Genomic DNA, 20,646 nt, shown 5'->3' with positions numbered 1-20,646 from the left:
GACATAACATGGTGGCAGCGGTAGAAGAGAACAAGAATAAAGCCATACAATTGATTTTAAGTCACTGAAGGGAAAGAAGAGAAAAAACATTAATGAAAAAAATTGGCTGGAGCAGTAGCAGTTTACCCAGTGATGGACTGAGAGGCTGAAGACATTGTTGAATTGTTTAAAAAGCTTCAGCAGATGTGCAATTTAGCATTCAAAAGCTATTTAAAAAATGCAACAGCAGAGGAGAAGGTCAGTTATATACTTCTCTGGACAGGGGACGAGGCCGTGACTTATTTAACAGCTGGGAGCTTACAGAGGGGGAGAAAAATGACCCAGAGCAGATATTCGCAAAGTTTGCTTCTCACCTTGAACCCAGCTCTGATCATAGAATTAAACGTTTGTGGCGGTGCACATTCTCATGGCGGGGCAGCCATGCGGAAATGGCATTATCAGAGGTTTCTCTCTGACTCCAGGATCCCTTCCAGCGCGTGGCTTGGGCAGCGATTATGATGTCACAATGCACCAGGTGACTGAGCTCATGCTGCCCTTAAAGGGACGTCCTGAATATGAATAAAAAGTCATCAACAACCTTCGTTGTGGTAGCAGTGATTTCCTTCAGCTCCTGCAAGCACCACAGTGGTTACCTCAATGGGCCCAGATGTCTATCTTGTTCCAGTGAGTGATGGACGCAGCCGAGGTAAACGCAGTAGCCCTCAAACTCCCCACCCCCCCCCACCGCCTTCTGGCCCCATCGCCCACGGGCGTGGTTCGGGCAGGCGGAGACTCAATTCCACCTCTGCAACATCTCAGCCGATGCCACAAAATTTTACCACGTTGTGGCGCACTGGACCAGGACATGGCGGCGAGGGTGGACAACATCATTCACCAGCCACCAGCAGTGGGCAAGTATATCGCCTTCAAAACTCTACTCCTGGGGAAGTTTGACTTCACTCCCCAGCAGCGTGCTTCCAGGCTCTTATACCTGGATGGGTTAGGGGATCGCAGCCCCTCAGCCCTCATGGATGAAATGCTGGCCCCGGTGGAGGATCATGAACCATGTTTTCCACCAGATATTCCTTGAACAGATGCTAAAAGATATCCGGCTCCATCTGTCCGACTTTTCCGACCCCCGCTAGGCCGCAGCCCGGGCGGATGCCCTCTGGCGCGCAAAACAGGAGAACGAGGCAGCCTTCAGCCAAGTCTCCAAGCCAGAGCCTTGCCATCCGCAGGATACCCCCAAACACAAGCCGGAGGAAACCCAGTCAAAATGGTGCTTTTATCAACAGCGCTGGGGAGTGAAAGCCCGCAAGTGCCACCAGCCCTGCGACTTCCAGCCAGTCCTATGACTTCCAGGGGTACGGCCAGGCCAACCGCCGTTGATGGCTGCCACAGTTGGCCACGTGAACAGTCTTCTTTACATCACTGACAAGTCCATGGGCCACCGGTTCCTGGTGAACAAGGGGGCCAAGCTGAGTGCCCTCTGCACTACAGCGTTGGAAACTTGAACCTGGACCCCCGGTCCAACCCTGCGGGCTGCCAATGGTTCCACAATCAAGACCTATGGCACCCGTAGGGCACAGATACAGATTGCGGATGAAAAGTTCATTTGGAGATTCGTCCTGGCCTCGGTGGGCACCGCGCTGTTAGGGGCTGACTTCCTAAGGGCTCACGGTCTGCTGGTGGACATGAGGGGCAGGAGGCTGCTCAACGCCTGCACCTTTCACTCGGTATGCCTGGGCACGGCAGACGACAACAGACCCAAAATCGCTATCGTAGCCACCGCCACAGACAAGTTCGCTGAGATCCTCAGTGAGTTCCCTGCCAGCCTGGAGCCACGCTTCCATGAAAGGCCCACCGCTGCATGGGAGAGCCAGGCAGCTGCCACTGGAGAAGCTAAAACAGGCAGAATTCTCCAGGCTCCAGGAGCTGGGCATCATTCGGCGCTCTGACAGCGCTTGGGTGGCGCCACTGCACATGGTCCCGAGGTCATCAGGGGGTTGGAGGCCCTGCGGAGACTACAGACGTCTAAATGATGCCATGACTCCAGACAGGTACCCGATTCCCCCATATCCAGGACTTCATGACCAACCTCCACGGCGCGCAGTTCTTTTCAAAGGTCAATCTGGTGTGCGGATACCACCAGATCCCGGTCCACCCCGATGACATTGGAAAGACTGCCATCATCACCCCTTTTGGCTTGTTCGAATTCCTCCAGATGCCGTTCTAGTTGAAAAACGCAGCCTAGACGTAGCCAGCCTCAGCTGTAAAGAGCAGAAGGCCCATTTCCATACCCTGTTCACCCGGCTGGCAGAATTCAGCCTCATGGTCAACAAGGCCAAATGCCAGTTTGGGAAACAGACATTGCAGTTCCTGGGGCACACCATCTCAGCGTTTGGGGCAGCACCGGCACCGGAGAAAGTGGCAGCTGTCCAGCATTTTCCCAAATCCTCCTCCCTCAAGGGCCTGCAGGAATGAGTGGAAATGGTAAATTTTTACCATAGATTCATCCCCAATGCTGCCTGCATCATGCGCCCTCTTTTCGCGCTGATCGTGACGAAAGAGAAGACCCTGGCCTGGTCGGAGGAGGAGGACAAGGCCTTCGCTGAAACAAAACAGGCCCTCACAGAGGCAACTTTGTTGGTGCACCCGCGCCCGAAAGCACACACAGCGCTCTCGGTCAACGCTTCCGCCACGGCAGTCGGGGGAGTACTGGAACAGTGGCTGGATGGGCAGTGGTGACCGCTGGCCTTTTTGTAAGCAGTTACGGCTGTCGGAGCTTAAATACAGTGCATTTGACCGGGAGCTCCTGGCGCTGTACCTGGCCATCCGCCACTTCCGATACTTCTTGGAGGGCAGAACTTTCACCATTTTTACCGATCACAAGCCCCTCACCCAAGCACTGGCTATGGCCAAGGACCTGTGGTCAGCCAGGCAACAGCACCACCTGTCCTACATGTCCGAATTCTCTACAGGCATCCGGCACTGGGTGGGCAAGGACAATGTAGTCGCAGATGCGCTCTCCCGCCTGGCCATCAGCACGCTAGCTCCTGGCCTTGACTACGCGCAACTAGTTCAGGCCCAGCAGCACAACGCTGAAACTCAAGCTCTCCGGACCGCCATCTCAGGTCTTCAGCTCGAGGATATCCAGCTTCCTGACTCCACCCAGCCATTCCTCTGCAACACCTCCACCGTCTCACCGCGCCCAGTAGTCTCACAGGAGTGGAGGCTTGGGTCATCAGCTCTATCCACGATCTCGCCCACCCCTCAGTAAAACCTAACATGCATATGGTGGCATAGCAATTTGTCTGGCATGGCCTCAAGAAGAAGGTGGCAGCGCTAACCCGCAACTGCATCAGATGCCAGACGTCTAAAGTCCACAGGCACACGTAGGACCGTTCAACATTTCGGCTCGACAACGCGGAGGTTCCAGCATATCCATGTGGATGTCGTGGGCCCCTTGCTGGTGTACAGGGAGTCGCGGTACCTGTTTACCGTAGTGGACAGAGCAACCAGGTGGCCAGAAGCCATCCCGGTAGGTGAGGCGTCAGCGGAGACCTGTGCTAGAGCCCTGGTCAGCCAGTGGATTGCTCGTTTCGGTGTGCCGGCTCACATCCCGAGCGACAGAGGGGCCCAATTTACCTCCGCACTATGGTCGCAGCAAGGTTTTTAGGGGCAACACTGCACCACACCATGGCCTACCACTCACAGTCTAACGGGTTGGTAGAGAGGTTCCACTGACACCTGATGGCAAGACTTTCCGGTCCCGACTGGGTGGACAAGTTGCCTTAGGATCAGACGGCGCCCAAGGAGGACCTGCAAGCCTCATCAGCAGAAATGGTTTATGGCGCGCCACTCTCCCTGCCAGGCAAATTCTTCGGCTCAGAGGCCGAGACGACGCACAATGAAGGTGAGTGGCTCGCAGACATCCATAAATGACTGGGCAACCTAACCCCGCTGCCCCATCACACCATGGCACCCGACCATCCCATCAAATGAAAGATCGGAATGTGGCGTAATTTGTGTTCATCCAGAGAGGACCACAGTGGGCCCCACTGCAGCGCCCATACGAAGGGCCATACAAGGTTCTCCGGCGGTCAGGTGGGGGACTTTTACTTTAGATGTGGGGGGCAGGGAAGAACTGTTTACTGTGAACTGCTTAAAAGCTGCTCATTTGGACTTATCACAGCCGGTGCAGATGGTCGCACCCAAGTGCCGGGGCCAGCTGCCAAAGCAACAGGACGCGTAGCTGGTTCTGGTGGGGGTTGTGTGGCAGCGCACATCCTCATGGTGAACCGGCCCCGCTTGTATCGCCACGTGGTGAGGCAGCCATGGGGAAATGGCATCGTCAGAGGGCAGTGATTATGATATCACAATGCACCAGGTGACTGAGCTCCTGCTGCCCTTAAAGGGGCGTGCTGAATTTGAGTAAAAACAGTCGTTAACAACCTTCGGTATGGTGGCTGTGATTTCCTTCAGCTCCTGGAATCGCCACACGTTATGAATTTCAAGGCTTAATGCAAGAGACTGATGAAACTGTTGATAACTTCCTCATCAGACTAAAAATTGCTGCTGCAAAATTCAGATTTAAGGGTATAGAGGAAAGATTAGTTGATCAACTAATGTGGGGGAGAGCCGATCCCAATGTGCAAAAGTCTCATAGGGAAAGAAGCTATAGACACAGCCAGAGCCTTTGAAGCCACGAGGACACAAATGAAATCCCTATCTATGCAGACCCCCCACAGCAAAGAGAAGGAAGGGTTGATACTAAAAAGAACACAATCAGAAAAGTGCAAACCTCTAAGACCTGCAGGAAGTCCGGCAGACAACCCCCCCTTCGATGACCAAAATAAATGTCCCACATACGGTTCTGAATGAAGAGCCTGTGGTAAAGCAAACCACTGGGCAAAGATGTGCAAGTCTAGTATGAAGAAAACACTAATACCAGTGAAGAAAAAAGACAAGAAGAAGATTCACCACATAAAAGAAACAACAATGAGGACTCGGACAATCCGATACTGGACATAGAATCCATACACCTTCACGAGATGTCGGGTGAGGTGAAAGAAAGAAGTGAATTGCACACAAGGATCCAAATACAGAGAACAATCCAGAACAAGTCTACGATATTTAACCTAAAGGTGAAGCAACGTCCTTCCACACAGACTCTACTGTCAGATGTTCCAAAAGGCAGTGCATTGGAAACAGCAAATATCTCATTAACAGCCTACGGTGGATCCATGATCAAGCAGCTAGGGAGAGCTATGATCAATGGCTGCCATAAGGGAAAGAACATACTCTCTACGTTCTACATGGTAGAAGCAGACGGACCAGCAATTCTAGGTCTGGATAGCTGCCGGGAGTTGCAGTTGATCTCTGTCAATTATGAGATCCAGACGAAGAAGATTTCCAAAAGGATCAACAGAAACACACAACAAAAAGAGGAAATGATTTCCACAGAAGTACCTTCCAGGCCGTGGCACACAGTGGGAGCAGACTTGTTCACCGAGAATCAAGACTGGTAATTTAATAGTTGTCTGTTACTATTCTAAGTTTCCATTTGTCAAAAGGGTGAAAGACCTGAGAGCGTCAACTATCACCTTAGAAATGAGAGCGCTTGAGGAGTCACGTGATGGAGTAGTGGCCGGACGGTGAACTCCAGCCCTCTCCAGAAAAGTTAGAAAAAACAAAGCAAAACACAAAGGCACAAAAATAAAAATCAAAGTAAAGTGAATATAAAGGTGGAAAGAAGATGGCGACGAAAAAAGAAAAGTCGAAACCAACAGTAAGAAGAGAGGAAGAGAAGACAACGGAAGATGAAGGAAAAGGCCTTACCTGTTCGAAGAGGCCCGCGGTGGAGAGAGAGACCCGCTCCCTCAGGTCGGTAGAATATGGACTACAAAAATGGCTCACTGAGCCGAGTAAAAGTGCGCAATCGCGCATGCAAAAAAACACACCGACGGGAGGGGTGACCAGCTGGGGAGTCGATTACACAGCCGGCAACGACAGCTGCAGAACACCTGCAGCAAGAGGAGAACACAGAGGACAACGAAAACAAGAAAGAAGAGAAGAAAAGGGCAACAAAGAAACAACAGATGGCCAACCCAGAGGAAGAAGACGAAGAGGAAGAGTACAGTGAAATAGAAGAAGAAGGGAAAGGCAAGATAAAGGATATACTTTCTCTTATTAAAGAATACATGGAGTCATTTAAAGAACGGCAAGCGCAAGAATTTAATGATTTAAGAAGAATAAACAATACAGAAGAGAAAATGAATAAAATAGATATGACATCAGAAATGGGAAAAAGAATGGACAAGGTGCAAGAACGAGAAGCAGCAGTAGAAATGGAGGTAGAGGACTTAAAAAAAGAAATTAGAGGAATCTAATAAAAAAGTTAAAGAGACGCAAGACCTGTTAGCTCAGAAAATAGATATAATGGAAAATTATAACAGAAGAAATAACATAAAGATAGTGGGCCTTAAGGAAGATGAAGAAGGCAAGAATATGAGAGAGTTTATAAAAGATTGGATCCCTAGGATCCTAGGATGTCCAGAACTACAGCAAGAAATGGAAATAGAAAGGGCACATAGAGCATTGGCCTTTAAACCACAATCACAACAAAAGCCAAGATCTGTTTTAGTAAAATTCCTAAGATATACTACAAGAGAAAAGGTACTGGAGAAAACAATGGAAAAAGTAAGAGAGGACAATAAGCCACTGGAGTACAAAGGGCAAAAAATCTTTATTTATCCAGATATAAGTTTTGAACTCCTGAAGAAGAGAAAGGAGTTCAATACAGCAAAGGCGATTTTATGGAAGAAAGGGTATAAATTTATACTAAAGCATCCAGCGGTATTGAAAATATTTATTCCAGGACAACAAAACAGACTATTCTCGGATCCAGAGGAAGCACGAAAATTTGCAGAACAATTACAAAATAGACTGAGAGATGAAGACGTGTAACGAGAGTACAAAAGACTGCGAACTAAAAAGACATAAGTTTTGAACTCCTGAAGAAGAGGAAGGAGTTCAAAACATCGAAAACGATCTTATGGAAAAAAACTATTCTCGGATCCAGAGGAAGCAAGGAAATTTGCAGAACAACTACAAAACAAACAGAGAGATGAAGACATGTAATAAGAGTAAAAATGACCACGATTTATATGCATGTGGGTAAAGAGGTATATGTGTGTATATGTATAATGTGCATACATGAATGTATCCGTATTTAGAGGAAAATATAGATAGTATAGACAAGAATTAATAAGGGAAGGAAAAGGAATAGAGGGAATTAAAAGAGTGACCTTTGTCACATATGAAAAGTGAAATCTTTTCTGGGGGGGATGGGTGGGGGGGTGTTACAGTCACTGCAAAATCAGCTGACGCTTGCGAGTGAATTCGCAAATCCAAATGGAGAGGGGAGATGTGGTTGTCCGACAAGGGATAAAGAACAACTCAGGAGGGGAAGGGGGGATTGGGGCTAAAGAAGTTTTAAATAGGAGAATAAGGAAAATGTTTGATGTTTTAGGAATGTTGTCTTATAAAGGATTCAAAACAAGAAAACAGAAATGGATAAGAAGGAAAGGTAATGATGGAGAAACGGAAAGGGAAGATAAACAAAGTATAAAATGGCTACGTTGAACTATATGACTTTAAATATTAATGGAATACATGACCAAATTAAAAGGAAGAAACTGCTAAATTTACTGAAAAAAGAAAAAATTGATATAGCATTTGTGCAAGAAACACATTTAACTGAATTGGAGCATAAGAAATTAAAGAGAGATTGGGTAGGACACGTAACAGCAGCATCGTATAATTCAAAAGCAAGAGGAGTAGCTATATTAATTAGTAAAAATGTGCCATTTAAAATAGAAGAGGAAATAATAGATCCAGCAGGGATGGATAAAATGTAATGATAAAATGTCAGATATATTCGGAGTTTTGGAATCTACTCAATGTATATTCACCTAACGAAGAAGATCAAAAGTTTATGCAAGATATCTTTTTGAAGATAGCAGATATGCAAGGGAACATATTAATAGGAGGGGATTTCAACTTGAATTTGGATTCAAATATGGACAAAACTGGGAAAAAAATTAACAGAAAGAACAAAGTAACCAAATTTATAATTAAATCGATGGAAGAAATGCAACTTTTGGATATATGGAGGAAACAACATCCAAAGGAAAAGGAATATTCATATTACTCGGCTAGACATAAAGCATACTCAAGAATAGACCTATTTTTGTTATCAGCTCGTATGCAAGATAGAGTAAAAAAAAACAGAATATAAAGCTAGAATACTATCGGACCACCTTAATATTGACAGTAAAGTTAGAGGACATCCCTCCAAGAATGTATAGATGGAGATTAAACCCCATGTTACTTAAAAGGCAGGATTTTAGAGAATTTATTGAAAAACAAATTAAAATGTATTTTGAAATAAATACGGAATCAGTGGAAGATAAGTTTATACTATGGGATGCAATGAAATCATTCATTAGAGGGCAAATAATAAGTTATATAACCAAGATGAAGAAGGACTATAATCAGGAAACAGAGCAGTTGGAAAGGGAAATAGTAAATATAGAAAAAGAATTAGTAATGAAGGAAGATATAACTAAAAGAAGAGAATTGGCGGATAAAAAAATAAAATATTAAACACTACAAACATATAAGGTGGAGAAAAATATAATGAAGACAAAACAGAAATATTATGAACTAGGTGAAAAAACGCACAAAATCCTAGCACGGCAGCTTAAGACAGAAGAAGCTAAGAAAATGATATTGGCATCAAGGAAAAATGATAAACAAATTACATATAATCCAAAAGAAATTAAGGAAAACTTTAGAGAATTTTATGAACAATTATACCGAACTGAAAACGAAGGGAAAGAAGGGAAAATAGATGAATTTCTAACTAAAATTGAACTACCAAAACTACAAATAGAGGAGCAAAATAAATTAACAGAGCCATTTGGAATAGTAGAAATACAAGAGATAATAAAAAAATTACCAAATAATAAGACACCAGGAGAGGATGGATTCCCTATAGAATTCTATAAAACATTTAAAGTCTTATTAATTCCGCCCCTCCTGGAAGTAATCAACCAGATTGATAAAACGCAAAGCTTACCAGATTCATGTAAAACAGCACAATAATTACAGTAATACTAAAGCAAGGGAAAGATCCACTCACACCAGCGTCATATAGACCAATATCTTTACTTAACACAGATTATAAGATAATAGCTAAATTATTAGCAAACAGATTAGCAGAGTATGTACCGAAAATGGTAAATCTAGACCAAACTGGATTTATCAAAAAAAGACGCACAACAGACAATATTTGTAAATTTATTAACTTAATTCATGCAGTACAAGGGAATAAAGCACCAACAGTAGCAGTTGCTTTAGACGCAGAGAAGGCCTTTGACAGAGTAGAATGGAATTATTTGTTCAAAGTATTGCAAAAATTCAGTTTACCTGAGAAGTATATTAATTGGATTAAAGCATTATATAAGGGACCATTAGCGAAAGTGACAGTAAATGGACATGTATCAAAGCAATTTAACTTAAGCAGGTCAACACGACAGGGATGCCCACTATCACCTTTATTGATTGCGTTAGCTATAGAACCACTAGCAGAAGTGATAAGAACAGAAAATAATATAAAAGGGATAAAAATAAAAGACAAGGAATATAAAATCAGTTTATTTGCGGATGATGTTACAGTGTACTTAACAGAACCAGAACTATCAATAAAAGAATTATATAAGAAATTGAAGGAATATGGAGAAGTGTCGGGTTACAAGATCAACGTAAATAAAAGTGAAGCAATGCCTATGAATGATGCGGATTTCTCAAAATTTAAGAAAGAATCACCATTTAGATGGCAAATGCAAGCAATAAGATACCTAGGTGTACAAATAAACAAAAATCTCGGACAACTATATAAACTCAATTATTATCCACTAATGAAAAAATTACAGGATGATTTAGAGCATTGGAAAGATTTACCATTAACACTAATAGGAAGGATAAACTGTATTAAAATGAACATTTTTCCAAGGATATTATACTTATTTCAGGCATTGCCAATACAACTGACAGAGAAATTCTTCAAGGAGTTAAAGAAAATAATAAGGAAATTTTTATGGAGAGGGGGGGAAACCGAGGATAGCACTAGATAAATTAACAGAATGGTATAAACAAGGAGGTTTACAACTGCCAAACTTTAAAAATTATTATAGAGCCGCACAATTAAGATACCTATCAGATTTTTATCAAACAAGGGAAAAGCCAGATTGGACTAGATTAGAATTAGATAAAATAGGGGAAAAGACACCTGAACACATATTATATAAGTGGGATGAAAAATTGGTACAACATAGAAGTTCTCCAGTATTACATCATCTACTCAATATTTGGAAGAAGTTTCATGTAGAAAGAAATAAAACAAATTATCAATTACCAAAACTAATATTGACGCAAAACAAGCTACTCCCTTTTACAATAGATAACCTTTCCTTTAGAGAATGGGAGAAAAAAGGGATTAAAAGAATAGAAAATTGTTTTTCAGGAAATAGATTATTATCCTTTGAACAAATGAAAGATAAATACAATATAACTCAAGATATAGCACTGGCATATTACCAATTGAGATCCTACTTGAAGGATAAATTAGGAAGCAGAGGGAAGTAACTTTGAATATGTGATTACAGATACAATGATAATCAAAAGATTTATAACAAATATGTATATTAAACTGCAAGAAAAGGAGAATGAGGAAACAAATGGTAAAACTAAACAAAAATGGGAACAGGATTTAAATATAAAGATAAAAAAGGAAACATGGGAGAAGTTATGCTCTGGAACGATGAGAAATACAATAAATACGAGGCTACGTATGATACAATATAACTGGATACACAGGCTATACATTACACCTCAAAAGTTAAATAAATGGGACCCAACAGTATCTGATAGATGTTTTCGATGTAAAAAAGAAATGGGAACAACAATTCATGCAATCTGGACATGTGAAAAAGTAGAAAAATTTTGGGAAGATCTCAATCAGATATTAAATAAAATAACAGAAAACAATATACCAAAGAATCCAGAGATCTTTCTCCTAAGTAACATAAAAAACAAAGAATTTGGAATTGATTTGGAAGATGCAGAAAAAAAATTTGTTAAGATACCTCTATCCGTAGCAAAAAAATGTATTATGTCAACCTGGAAATTGGAAGATAATTTGAAAATACAACAATGGTATATAGAAATGAATAAATGTATTCCATTAGAAAAAATAACATATAGTTTAAGAAATAATATTGAAATATTCGAACAAATATGGGAGCCTTATATTAAACACAATAGCGAAAACCTACCGGGGACAATCACTACCTAAGTTAACGGAAGGAAAAGGAAATGAAAAGAATGGACTCTGTGGAATTTCTGGTGTATTTTTATTGAATGACAACATTGTCTGACTGGTTTAATGTATCCTAGATTTTATACCTTAAATGGACGGGAGGGGGGGGGGAGGTGGGGAGGGTGGGAGGGGAGGAGGGAGAGAAAATGACATTGTATATGTGTGTAAAGGAAAAAATGTGTATCATGGTTAATGTGATTTATGGTGTGAAAAATAAAAAATTATTAAAAAATAAAAAGAAATGAGAGCGCTTCTCGCTGAACAAGGAATACTCGAGCAAGTAATATGTGACAATGGAACTCAGATTATATCACAAGAATTCTGAAAGGTGGCTGCAGAGTATGGGTTTGTTATCACTACATCATCCCCATACTACCCCAAAGGTCATGGGTTCACTGAAAGACAAGTGCAAACTGTGAAACGCCCACTAGTTAAGTGTCGCGAAAAAGACCCAGACCTAGCTCTTCTATCATTACGAGCAACACCTTTAAGGGCTGACGTGAAGTCCCTGACAACAGAACTTTTAACTGGTAGGGGATATAAAACAACTCTGCCAAGCAAAATACCCCCTCCAGAAGACGAGGAGGAAACCAGACGGAGACTGGCTGATGAGCGAGAAGGACCCCAGCTCTATGACAAACATGCACAAATATTGCCAGAACTCTTCAGAGGGCAGCATGTGCATATTCAGGAGCCCATGTTGAAAACATGGACCCCAGCAAAGGTCATCAGAGAAGCTGAGATACCAGGCTCATACATTGTCGAGACAGACTCTGGCCATCAGCTGAGGAGGAACAGAATTCACATCCGGCCATTGCAAGATGTGACAAAGCAGAAAGCTTTAATTCCAGCAAAGCCGGCAACACCGACATCAAGTGAAGAGACCACAACCACTAAAACCGAAACATCAACACAGCGGCTGTCAGGTGGAGCACAACAAGCTCCATTACCTACACGTGGACCAGCAACACAGAGCCCAATGGTCGCAGCCAAATCCACTAGATGGGGAAGTGAGATATTGATGCACGATCAATTACACAAAGACTGAAGTTACTGGAACTGAAGCCTTTTATTAGATCCAGATGAACGGCATCCCTTTGTGTTGCTTGGTTCACACTGACCCGGGGCTCGAACTGGGGGTAGGGTTATGGGACGTCGACCTTTATGGAGACAAAGGGGAGGAGTCACGAGCCGGCCAGTGAGAGCAGGGACGAACATATAAGTTCATGTCATTTACATACACAATAGTGGTTTCACCATACAGACTGTCACCATAGCAATAATCGATAGGGACTATTTTAAAATAGTTGTGTAAATAAACGAATGTACAAGTTCAGTCACTTAAGTTTCACTGAAAAGAATGTGATAAAGAACAGTAATTTTTTTTATCTTGAGAAGGAGGAATGTTATATAGTCAGGATAATGTGAACTATTTTGTAACTGCATAGGAATACGCCCTCCTCACTGTAGTGCACCACAGTGGGATGTATGTGAGTGTGTGTGAAAAGTGTCCTGAGATGGTGGAAGACATCAGTAAGTAAAGTCTCTTCTGTTATTTGAATCTTGCATCTTGAAGTTATTTAGGAAGCCTCCTGAGTAACAACAGAGACATAATAGCATTGTTGCCTTGTTATCCCTTGTAAACATGGGCCCATTGCCAGGCTGGGTTGCCGTGGTTAGGACCAAGCCTCACGAAGGCTGTTGCTACGACAACTTAGTAGGCCTTGTTCAGGACCTGTTGTTACTATGGTAAGTTACTTGGCCTTGCCCAGGGCTAGTTGTGGCTATTATGACAGAATATGTTGTGTTTATATTGTATATAGATCTGGGAAGATAAATTGTGGCAGGTTTTTTTTAGTGTCGGTCACATACAAACATTTCAAAACCATTTCATTTAAAATACTGGAGCTCTGCTCAAGCCAGACAGGCTGGCTCCGAGTGCCTTTGTAAAAACTTTGCAGAGTGCCCAAGGGACAGATGAATGAACTCGGAGGAGTAGTTCAGAGGGCTGCCTGGGAGGGCTGTTTGATTTTCTAAGAGGGTCATGTGGTTTTCGCAAGCAGAGAGGGAATTAAACCGACATTTCACTGAGAGAGAGAGAGAGAGAGAGAGAGAGAGAGAGAGAGAGAGAGAGAGAGAGAGATCAGTGTTGCAGTTTTACAGTCAGCAGCAGCAGCTGGGACTGAAACAGGACAAGCTGGCAAGCTTGTGGAAAACCCCATTTGGAAGGCAGGTTCAGCCTGGTCAAAGCCCTTGTGGTTCATGCAAGAGGAGAGGACTGGCTGCTTAATATTTCACTTGGAATAAGTGAAGCAAAAAGGAACTCTGTGGTGACCTGAAAGAAAGAGGTTATCATCTGGAGAACCCTGATGGGGCAAGTTTCTTCAGCAAGACACTGATGTGGCTGATTAAAAGGAATCAGTTTGTGTCTAGAAACAACACATCTCTCTCTGAAAACCGACAAGAACCTTCCTGAGCGGTAACCATTTACCTTTCAAGCACCAAAGCCTGGTGAACTCTATACATGTTAAATTCTGTACACAGCATAAGAATTGCCTGAACCAGTGAACTTGGAGGAATGAGAAGTGAGATTGGACTGTGAATCAATTAACTTTTCTAAGCTTACACACACATTACATACACATGCGCTTAGAATTAGAAGGGGGTTAAGTTAGGTTAAATCAATAGAGATAAGTTAAAGTTTGATCCTATTTGTGGATTCCGGTTCTTTCAGTGGACCACACGAAATGACTTTACCAAAACTTTGTCTGGTCAAGACTTCATTTATTCTGCAGAATTATGAGTTATCTGCACAAAGCTCCATGGAGATGTCCTCTCCGTAAAAGATGGCAGAGACTGACCTCGTGTTTCACAGCTCTTTCCTTTGTCTTGCTCACACATTGGCGGAGTTACATTTGATCCAATCAAAAGTTCACACAAAACATTCTTTCCCAATGCAATTCCCACTAAGTACAAATTCGATTGCTACAGATGATTGACAGCCTCTTATCAGACCTGCTAATTTGATTGGTTCAGAGTAAATTCCTACAGTTGGTCGTCATGCTAATTGGTCTTTTGAATTGACATGTCCACCTTACTAGAATGCTGCAAAATCCAACTACACTATCACTAGCTGTTAATCTTTTCCTTTCTCATGTTTTCACGTTTAAAGATAATTAAAAGCAACTTTCATTTAAGTAACCATTTGTCTTGGTGAATATCTATTGCTGCTGGGTTTTGGGGTCCTCTGGGCTCGTAACATTTTTGGGGGATCGTCCGTTCCGATTGAAAATTAGAATTTTTGTGATTTATTATTCATGGGGGGGGGGGGTTTCAAGCAAATTTAAAGCTGGTGCCTGGAAAAACAGCAGCAATGGATGTTGATACATTTTTGTCACAACCATCACCTGCAGAGCAAGAGAAAAGAAGAACTGATGGTTATTTCTAAAGCATTAAAACTGGCTGAAGTCAAACATTGGATGAGGAAAATACAAATACAGAGGATTATAATTAAATATATAGGTGAGGGAAAATCTGTTGAGAAAGGCTTAGATAATTTTTCAAAGGATAGATCTTTTGAATTGCGATTGGAGTTGGAGAAACTGAGGGTAAAAGAGGAAAGAGAAATGGAGGGTGTTGGAGGCTGAGAAACAGAGACAGTACGAGTTAGAGGAAACTGAAAAATGGAGGGAGGAAATTGAAAGGGACAGACATTCAATTAGAGATGTTAAAAATCGAAATGAGGATTGAGACTGTAACTGCTGGGGAGAGGTGTTTTGCTGGTAGAGAGGGAAATCTTGTTCCTCCTTTCGATGAGGGAGTTGTAGATACATATTTTCAGCTTTTTGAAAAGGTTGCTGAGAGCTCAAGATGGCCGAAAAAAATGGTCTCTTATGCTTCAAAGTGTATTGAAGGGAAAAGCACAAATTGCATCCTCTCCCTTGACTGCAGAGCAAGTGGCAAATTATGAGACTGTTAAACAAGCAGTATTGAAAGCTTATGAGTTGGTTCCAGAAGCATATAGACAAAAATTTTGGAGTTTGGTGAAAACATGGAATCAATCTTACCTGGATTTTGCTCTGGGAAAATCTTTATGTTTTGACCGTTGGTGTGCCTCAAAAGGAATAAATAATGATTTTGACAGATTGAGAGAACTGATATTAATTGAGGAAATTAAAAGATGTAAATAAATGAGTGTACAAGAAAATAGGTGTACCTGGATGAGAGAGACGTGGGGATGTGGCAGCAAACAGCTAGATTAGCAAATGAATTTGCCCTGATTCACAAAAATACATTTCAGACTAGTAAGCCTGTTCAGAGGGTTAATGTGGAATAGACTAGTTAGCCTGAAATTTAGTCTGGAGAGAATGTTAAGAGAAAAGATGAAGGTAAGGTGGGAAATAACAGAACTTCTGGATTTGTATGTCATATTTGTTAGAAACATGGTCATATTACTGAGAATTGTTTAGTGTTGAAAAAGAGACGAGAAAAGGAGGTTTTATCAGAAGCGTGTGTTCAGACAGTTAACTTTAAGGAGAGCAGATGTTCCAAACCTGGTAAGGATGTTATGGATATTTTCAAACCTTTTGTGTCAGAGGGCTTGATTTCAGTAAAGAAGGGAGGATCACAGGTTCATTAAAATTCTTAGAGATACTGGAGCTTCTTAGACACTGTTGTTGAAAAACTCTTGATCAAAAGACGGACACGGGGAGACGATTGGAGGTGAGGTTGAGTCAATATTTCTTCACAAATTAGTGCTGAATTCAGAATTAGTTAAAGGACCTGTTGTAGTAGGAATAATTTCAAAGTTATCCATGCAGGGAGTCTCATTTTTATTTGGGAATGATTTGGCAGAGGATAAAGTTGGGTCAGTTTTGAGATTAACAAATTAGCCTAGTAAGGATGGTGTTGAGGAGGATTGTGGGATATATCCTGCATGTGCCATTACAAGTTCTTTGTCTAAGAAAATGATGAGAGCTGAGGAAGATGCCGTTGATAGAGACTTGCCCATTGCTTCTGAAATAGTCTTGAAAGAGCAGGGTAATTGTGAGAGTAAGGATTTCTCTTTGTCAAGAAAGAGTTAATTCAGCAAAAGAGGAAAGATACAGATCTTATTGACAAGGGTCAAAGCAGTAAGTGAACAGGAGGTTAAAGAAATGGCTTGTGGATATGACTTGCAGGGTGAATTGTTAATGAAACCTTATTATGAGGATAAGGGTAGTGGAGAACAATCTGTATCAAAGGTGTTAGTTGTTGACAGGGTTGAGGAAGTTATGGATCATAAAATTATGGAAACAGAATCTTGTGAGGGTAACCTTGAAGAAACCATGGTTCTTGTGCGCCTGTCTAACTCAACAATTTTGGAAAATTTGGAGGAAATGTTAAGCCATCTTAAGTCACAAGAACAGATGCAGTTGAAAGAATTACTTTTGAAATACACAAATTTGTCCCCTGATGTGCCAAAAAGGACATCAGTGATTTATCATGATGTGAATGTGGGAAAAGCAAATCCCATAAAGCAACACCCATATGGAATAAACACTCAGAAGAGTAAAATCACGGATCAGGAGGTGGAATATATGTTAAGGAATGACATTATTAGACCTTCGAACTCAGATTGGAGTTCTCCTTGTGTTCTGGTTCTGAAACAAGACAGAACTGTTAGGTTCTGTACAGATTACAGGAAGGTTAATTCAGTAACTAAAACAGATGCTTATCCTATTCCGAGAATAGATGACTGCATTGATAAAATTGGGAGAGCTAAATTTCTTACTAAGTTGGATTTGTTGAAGGGTTACTGGTGTGTGCCTTTACCTGAGAGAGGAAAGAATATTTCAGCTTTTGTTAGTCCATGCAGTTTATACGAGTATAATGTGTTACCTTTTGGCATGAAAAATGGCCCTGCAACATTCCAAAGGATGATTAATTCGGTAATCCAAAGGTTAACACAAACAGATGGTTATATTGATGACTTGGTCACAAAAAATGACACATGGGAAAAACATCTGAGGGAATTGGACAAATTGTTGCAAGATTATTCAATGCAAATTTAATGTTAATTTAGCTAAAAGTGAATTTGGACATGCTACTGTGACATACTTGGGTTATGTAGTTGGCCATGGCAAAGTTGCATCTATTCAAGCTAGGGTGAATGCAATTTCTGAATTTCCCATTCCTAATGGCAAGAAAGCAGTGAGAAGGTTTTTAGGAATGGCAGGATATTATAGGAAATTTTGCAGAAATTTTGCTGAGGTTGCTCTTCCTTTAACCAACCTTTGAAGAAAAGGGAGAAATTTGTGTGGACTATCATTTGTCAGAGATCTTCATAAAATGTAAAGGAGATGCTATGCCATTGCCCTGTTTTAAAATCTCCTGATTTTGACAGCCCATTTTCTGTAGCAGTGGATGCCAGTGAGGGAGGAGCAGGTGCAGTTTTAAACCTAATTAAATTGACCATCCAGTTTCCTACTTTTCAAAAAAATTCAATGTTCATCAAAGGGACTATTCTACTATTGAGAAGGAACTGTTGTCTATAAGATTTGCTCTGCAGAATTTTGATGTATATCTAGGTACCTCTCATGAACCAAATGTGATATTTACTGACCACAATCCTCTGCTGTTTTTGAATAAAATGAAGAAAACACACAGAAGATTGTTAAACTGGAGTTTAATTTTGCAAGAATATAATCTGCAAATTAATCATATCAGAGGTGCAAGTAGTGTGGGAGCAGATTGTTGGTCAAGATGTTAAAATTGATCGTATAGAAATATATACACTCAACATTGGGTGACATTGTTATATTGTGTATTGTTATCTCTAGTGATTTTAAAGTCAGTTTAGTTATAACAGAATTTTAATACAAGAGTTAAAATTCCATTGTGGGGGAAAGTGTGACAGAATATGTTGTGTTTATATTATGTATAGATATGTTTTGGGAGATAAAATATGGCAGGTTTTTAATTGTAGGTCACATACAAACACTTCAAAACAGATCTCATTTAAAATACTGGAGCTCTGCTCAAGCCAGACAGGCCGGCTCCGAGAGCCTTTGCAAAAACTTTGCAGAGTGCCCAAGGGACAGATGAAAGAACTCGGAGGAAGGCTGCCTGGGAGGGCTGTTTGATGTTCTAAGAGGGCTATGTGGTTTTTCATGCAGAGAGGGAGTCAAAAAAGCTTTTCTCTGAGTGTGTGAGAGAGAGAGATATCAGTTCTAAAGTTTTACAGTCAGCAGCAGCAGCTGGGACTGGAACAGGATAAGCTGGCAAGCTTGTGGAAAGCCCCATTTGGAAGATGGGTTTGTAAGTACTTCGTTCAGCCAGGTCAAAGCCCTTGTGGTTCATGCAAGAGGAGAGGACTAGCTGCCTAATGTTTCACTTGAAATAAGAGAAACAAAAAGGAACTCTGTGGTGAAAGAAAGAGGTTATCATCTGGAGAACCCTGATGGGGCAAGTTTCTTCAGCAAGACACTGATGTGGTTGATTAAAAGAATCAGTTTGTGACCAGGAGCAACAAATCTCTCTCTGAAAACCAACAAGAGCCTTCCTAAGCAGTAACCATTTTCAAGCATCGAAGCCTGGTGAACTTTATAAATGTTAAATTCTGTGCACATTGTAAGAATTGCCTGCAACCAGTGAACTTAGAGGAATGAGAAGTGAGATTGGACTGTGAACCAAAGAACCTTTCTAAATTTACACACACATTACATATACGTACACTTAGAATTAGAAGAGGGTTAAGTTAGGTTAAGTCAATAGTGATAAGTTAGAGTTTGATCCTGTTTTCAAATTTAAAGATAATTAAAAACAATTTTTGTTTAAAAAACCATTTGTCTTGGTGAATATCTATTGCTGCTGGGATTTGGGGTCCTCTGGGCTTGTAACAGTATGATGAGTTACTAGGCCTCACTCAGGGCTGCTAGTTGGTCTGACGAGTAACTAGGCCTTGCTCAGGGCTGGTAGTTGGTCTGGTGAGTAACTCAGCCTTGCTCAGGGCTGGTAGTTGGTCTGGTGAGTAACTCAGCCTTGCTCAGGGCTGGTAGTTGGTCTGGTGAGTTACTCGGCTTTGCTCAGGAGTGGTAGTTGGCCTGGTGAGTTACTCGGCCTTGCTCAGGGCTGGTAGTTGGTCTGGTGAGTTACTAGGTCTTGCTCAGGGCTGGTCTGGTGAGTTACTAGGCCTTGCTCAGGGCTGGTAGTTGGTCTGGTGAGTTACTCGGCCTTGCTCAGGACTGGTAGTTGGTCTGGTGAGTTATGAGGTGCCTCAGGCCCGGATGCGGTAGAACAAGGAATATTTACCTTGTAAGCGTGGTTGGCGAGTTTTGTGTCGGCCTTGCCCGTGGTGAAGTTAACATACTGGGTGGATTTGATCCTGGAAACCCAACAGGAATGTGGTCATTTTGGGAATATCCAACATATTACCTCTGCACCCTCTCCTCCTTCTGGCCCCTCTCTCCCCTCTGTGGCGAGAGGGGTTGTGATACTCACCCGGTGACGATCACATTGACTTCGTACTTCACCCCCACAGTTTGGGATTGATTGCTTTTCGTGCTGTCATGATCCTCGTTGTCACTACAGAGAGGAGAGGAGGTGATGAAGGGAGCTCCTTGATATCCCCTCCCTCCTTCCTCAACCCTCCTTCACTCCTCACCATTCCTTCCCTTCCTCCTCCCTATCCCGTCCCACCTCACCACCCCCTCCCTCCCACCTCACCATCTCCTCCCTCCATCCTTGCCCTACCTCCTCACCATCCTCTCCCTCCTTCCTCACCATCCCCTCCCTCCCTCACTGTCCCTCCCTCCTTCCTCACCGTCCCCTCCCTCCTTCCTCACCGTCCCCTCCCTCCTTCCTCACCGTCCCCTCCCTCCCTCCTCACCGTCCCCTCCCTCCCTCCTCACCGTTCCCTCCTTCCTTCCTCACCACCCCCTCCCTTCCTCCTCACCGTCCCCTTCCTCCTCACCGTCCCCTCCCTCCCTCCCTCCTCACTGTCCCCTCCCTCCCTCCTCACCATCACTTCCTTCACTGTCCCCCCTCCTCACCATCCCTCCCTCACTCCTCACATTGTCTCCCTCACCGTCCCCTCCCTCCTCCTCCTCCCTTCCCTCCCACGTCACCATCCCCTCCCTCTGTTTCACTGGGCTATTGAGCTGGGTAAAGTGGCAGAAAATATTCTACAGGAGGGAGAGGGAATGGAGGGGGGATTCACAGGGGAACCCTCTCCCACAATG

General features: G+C 42.6%; 1 protein-coding gene across 12 annotated transcripts in view; it reads right to left on the bottom strand.

Moving 5' to 3' along the window:
• Positions 1 to 20,646, bottom strand: part of LOC138758253 (integrin alpha-X-like) — a 77,301-nt gene that overhangs the window by 5,121 nt on the left and 51,534 nt on the right. For 6 of the 12 annotated variants that reach the window (XM_069926896.1, XM_069926897.1, XM_069926899.1 and 3 more), the window contains 2 exons: positions 19,907 to 19,990; positions 19,718 to 19,790 (listed from right to left, as the gene is read on the bottom strand). In XM_069926896.1, the coding sequence (XP_069782997.1) occupies positions 19,718 to 19,790; positions 19,907 to 19,990 (157 nt within the window). Of the gene's footprint in view, positions 1 to 12,475; positions 12,586 to 14,813; positions 14,833 to 15,492; positions 15,540 to 19,717; positions 19,791 to 19,906; positions 19,991 to 20,646 lie in introns of those variants that run through there. The other 6 variants (XR_011354228.1, XM_069926907.1, XM_069926902.1 and 3 more) reach the window with 5 other exon arrangements.

The sequence above is a fragment of the Narcine bancroftii genome, chromosome 3 (assembly GCF_036971445.1).
Source record: "Narcine bancroftii isolate sNarBan1 chromosome 3, sNarBan1.hap1, whole genome shotgun sequence".
Taxonomy (NCBI): Eukaryota; Metazoa; Chordata; class Chondrichthyes; order Torpediniformes; family Narcinidae; genus Narcine; species Narcine bancroftii.
Note: the sequence above shows the minus strand (reverse complement) of the source record. Positions and strands in the feature narration are given on the sequence as shown.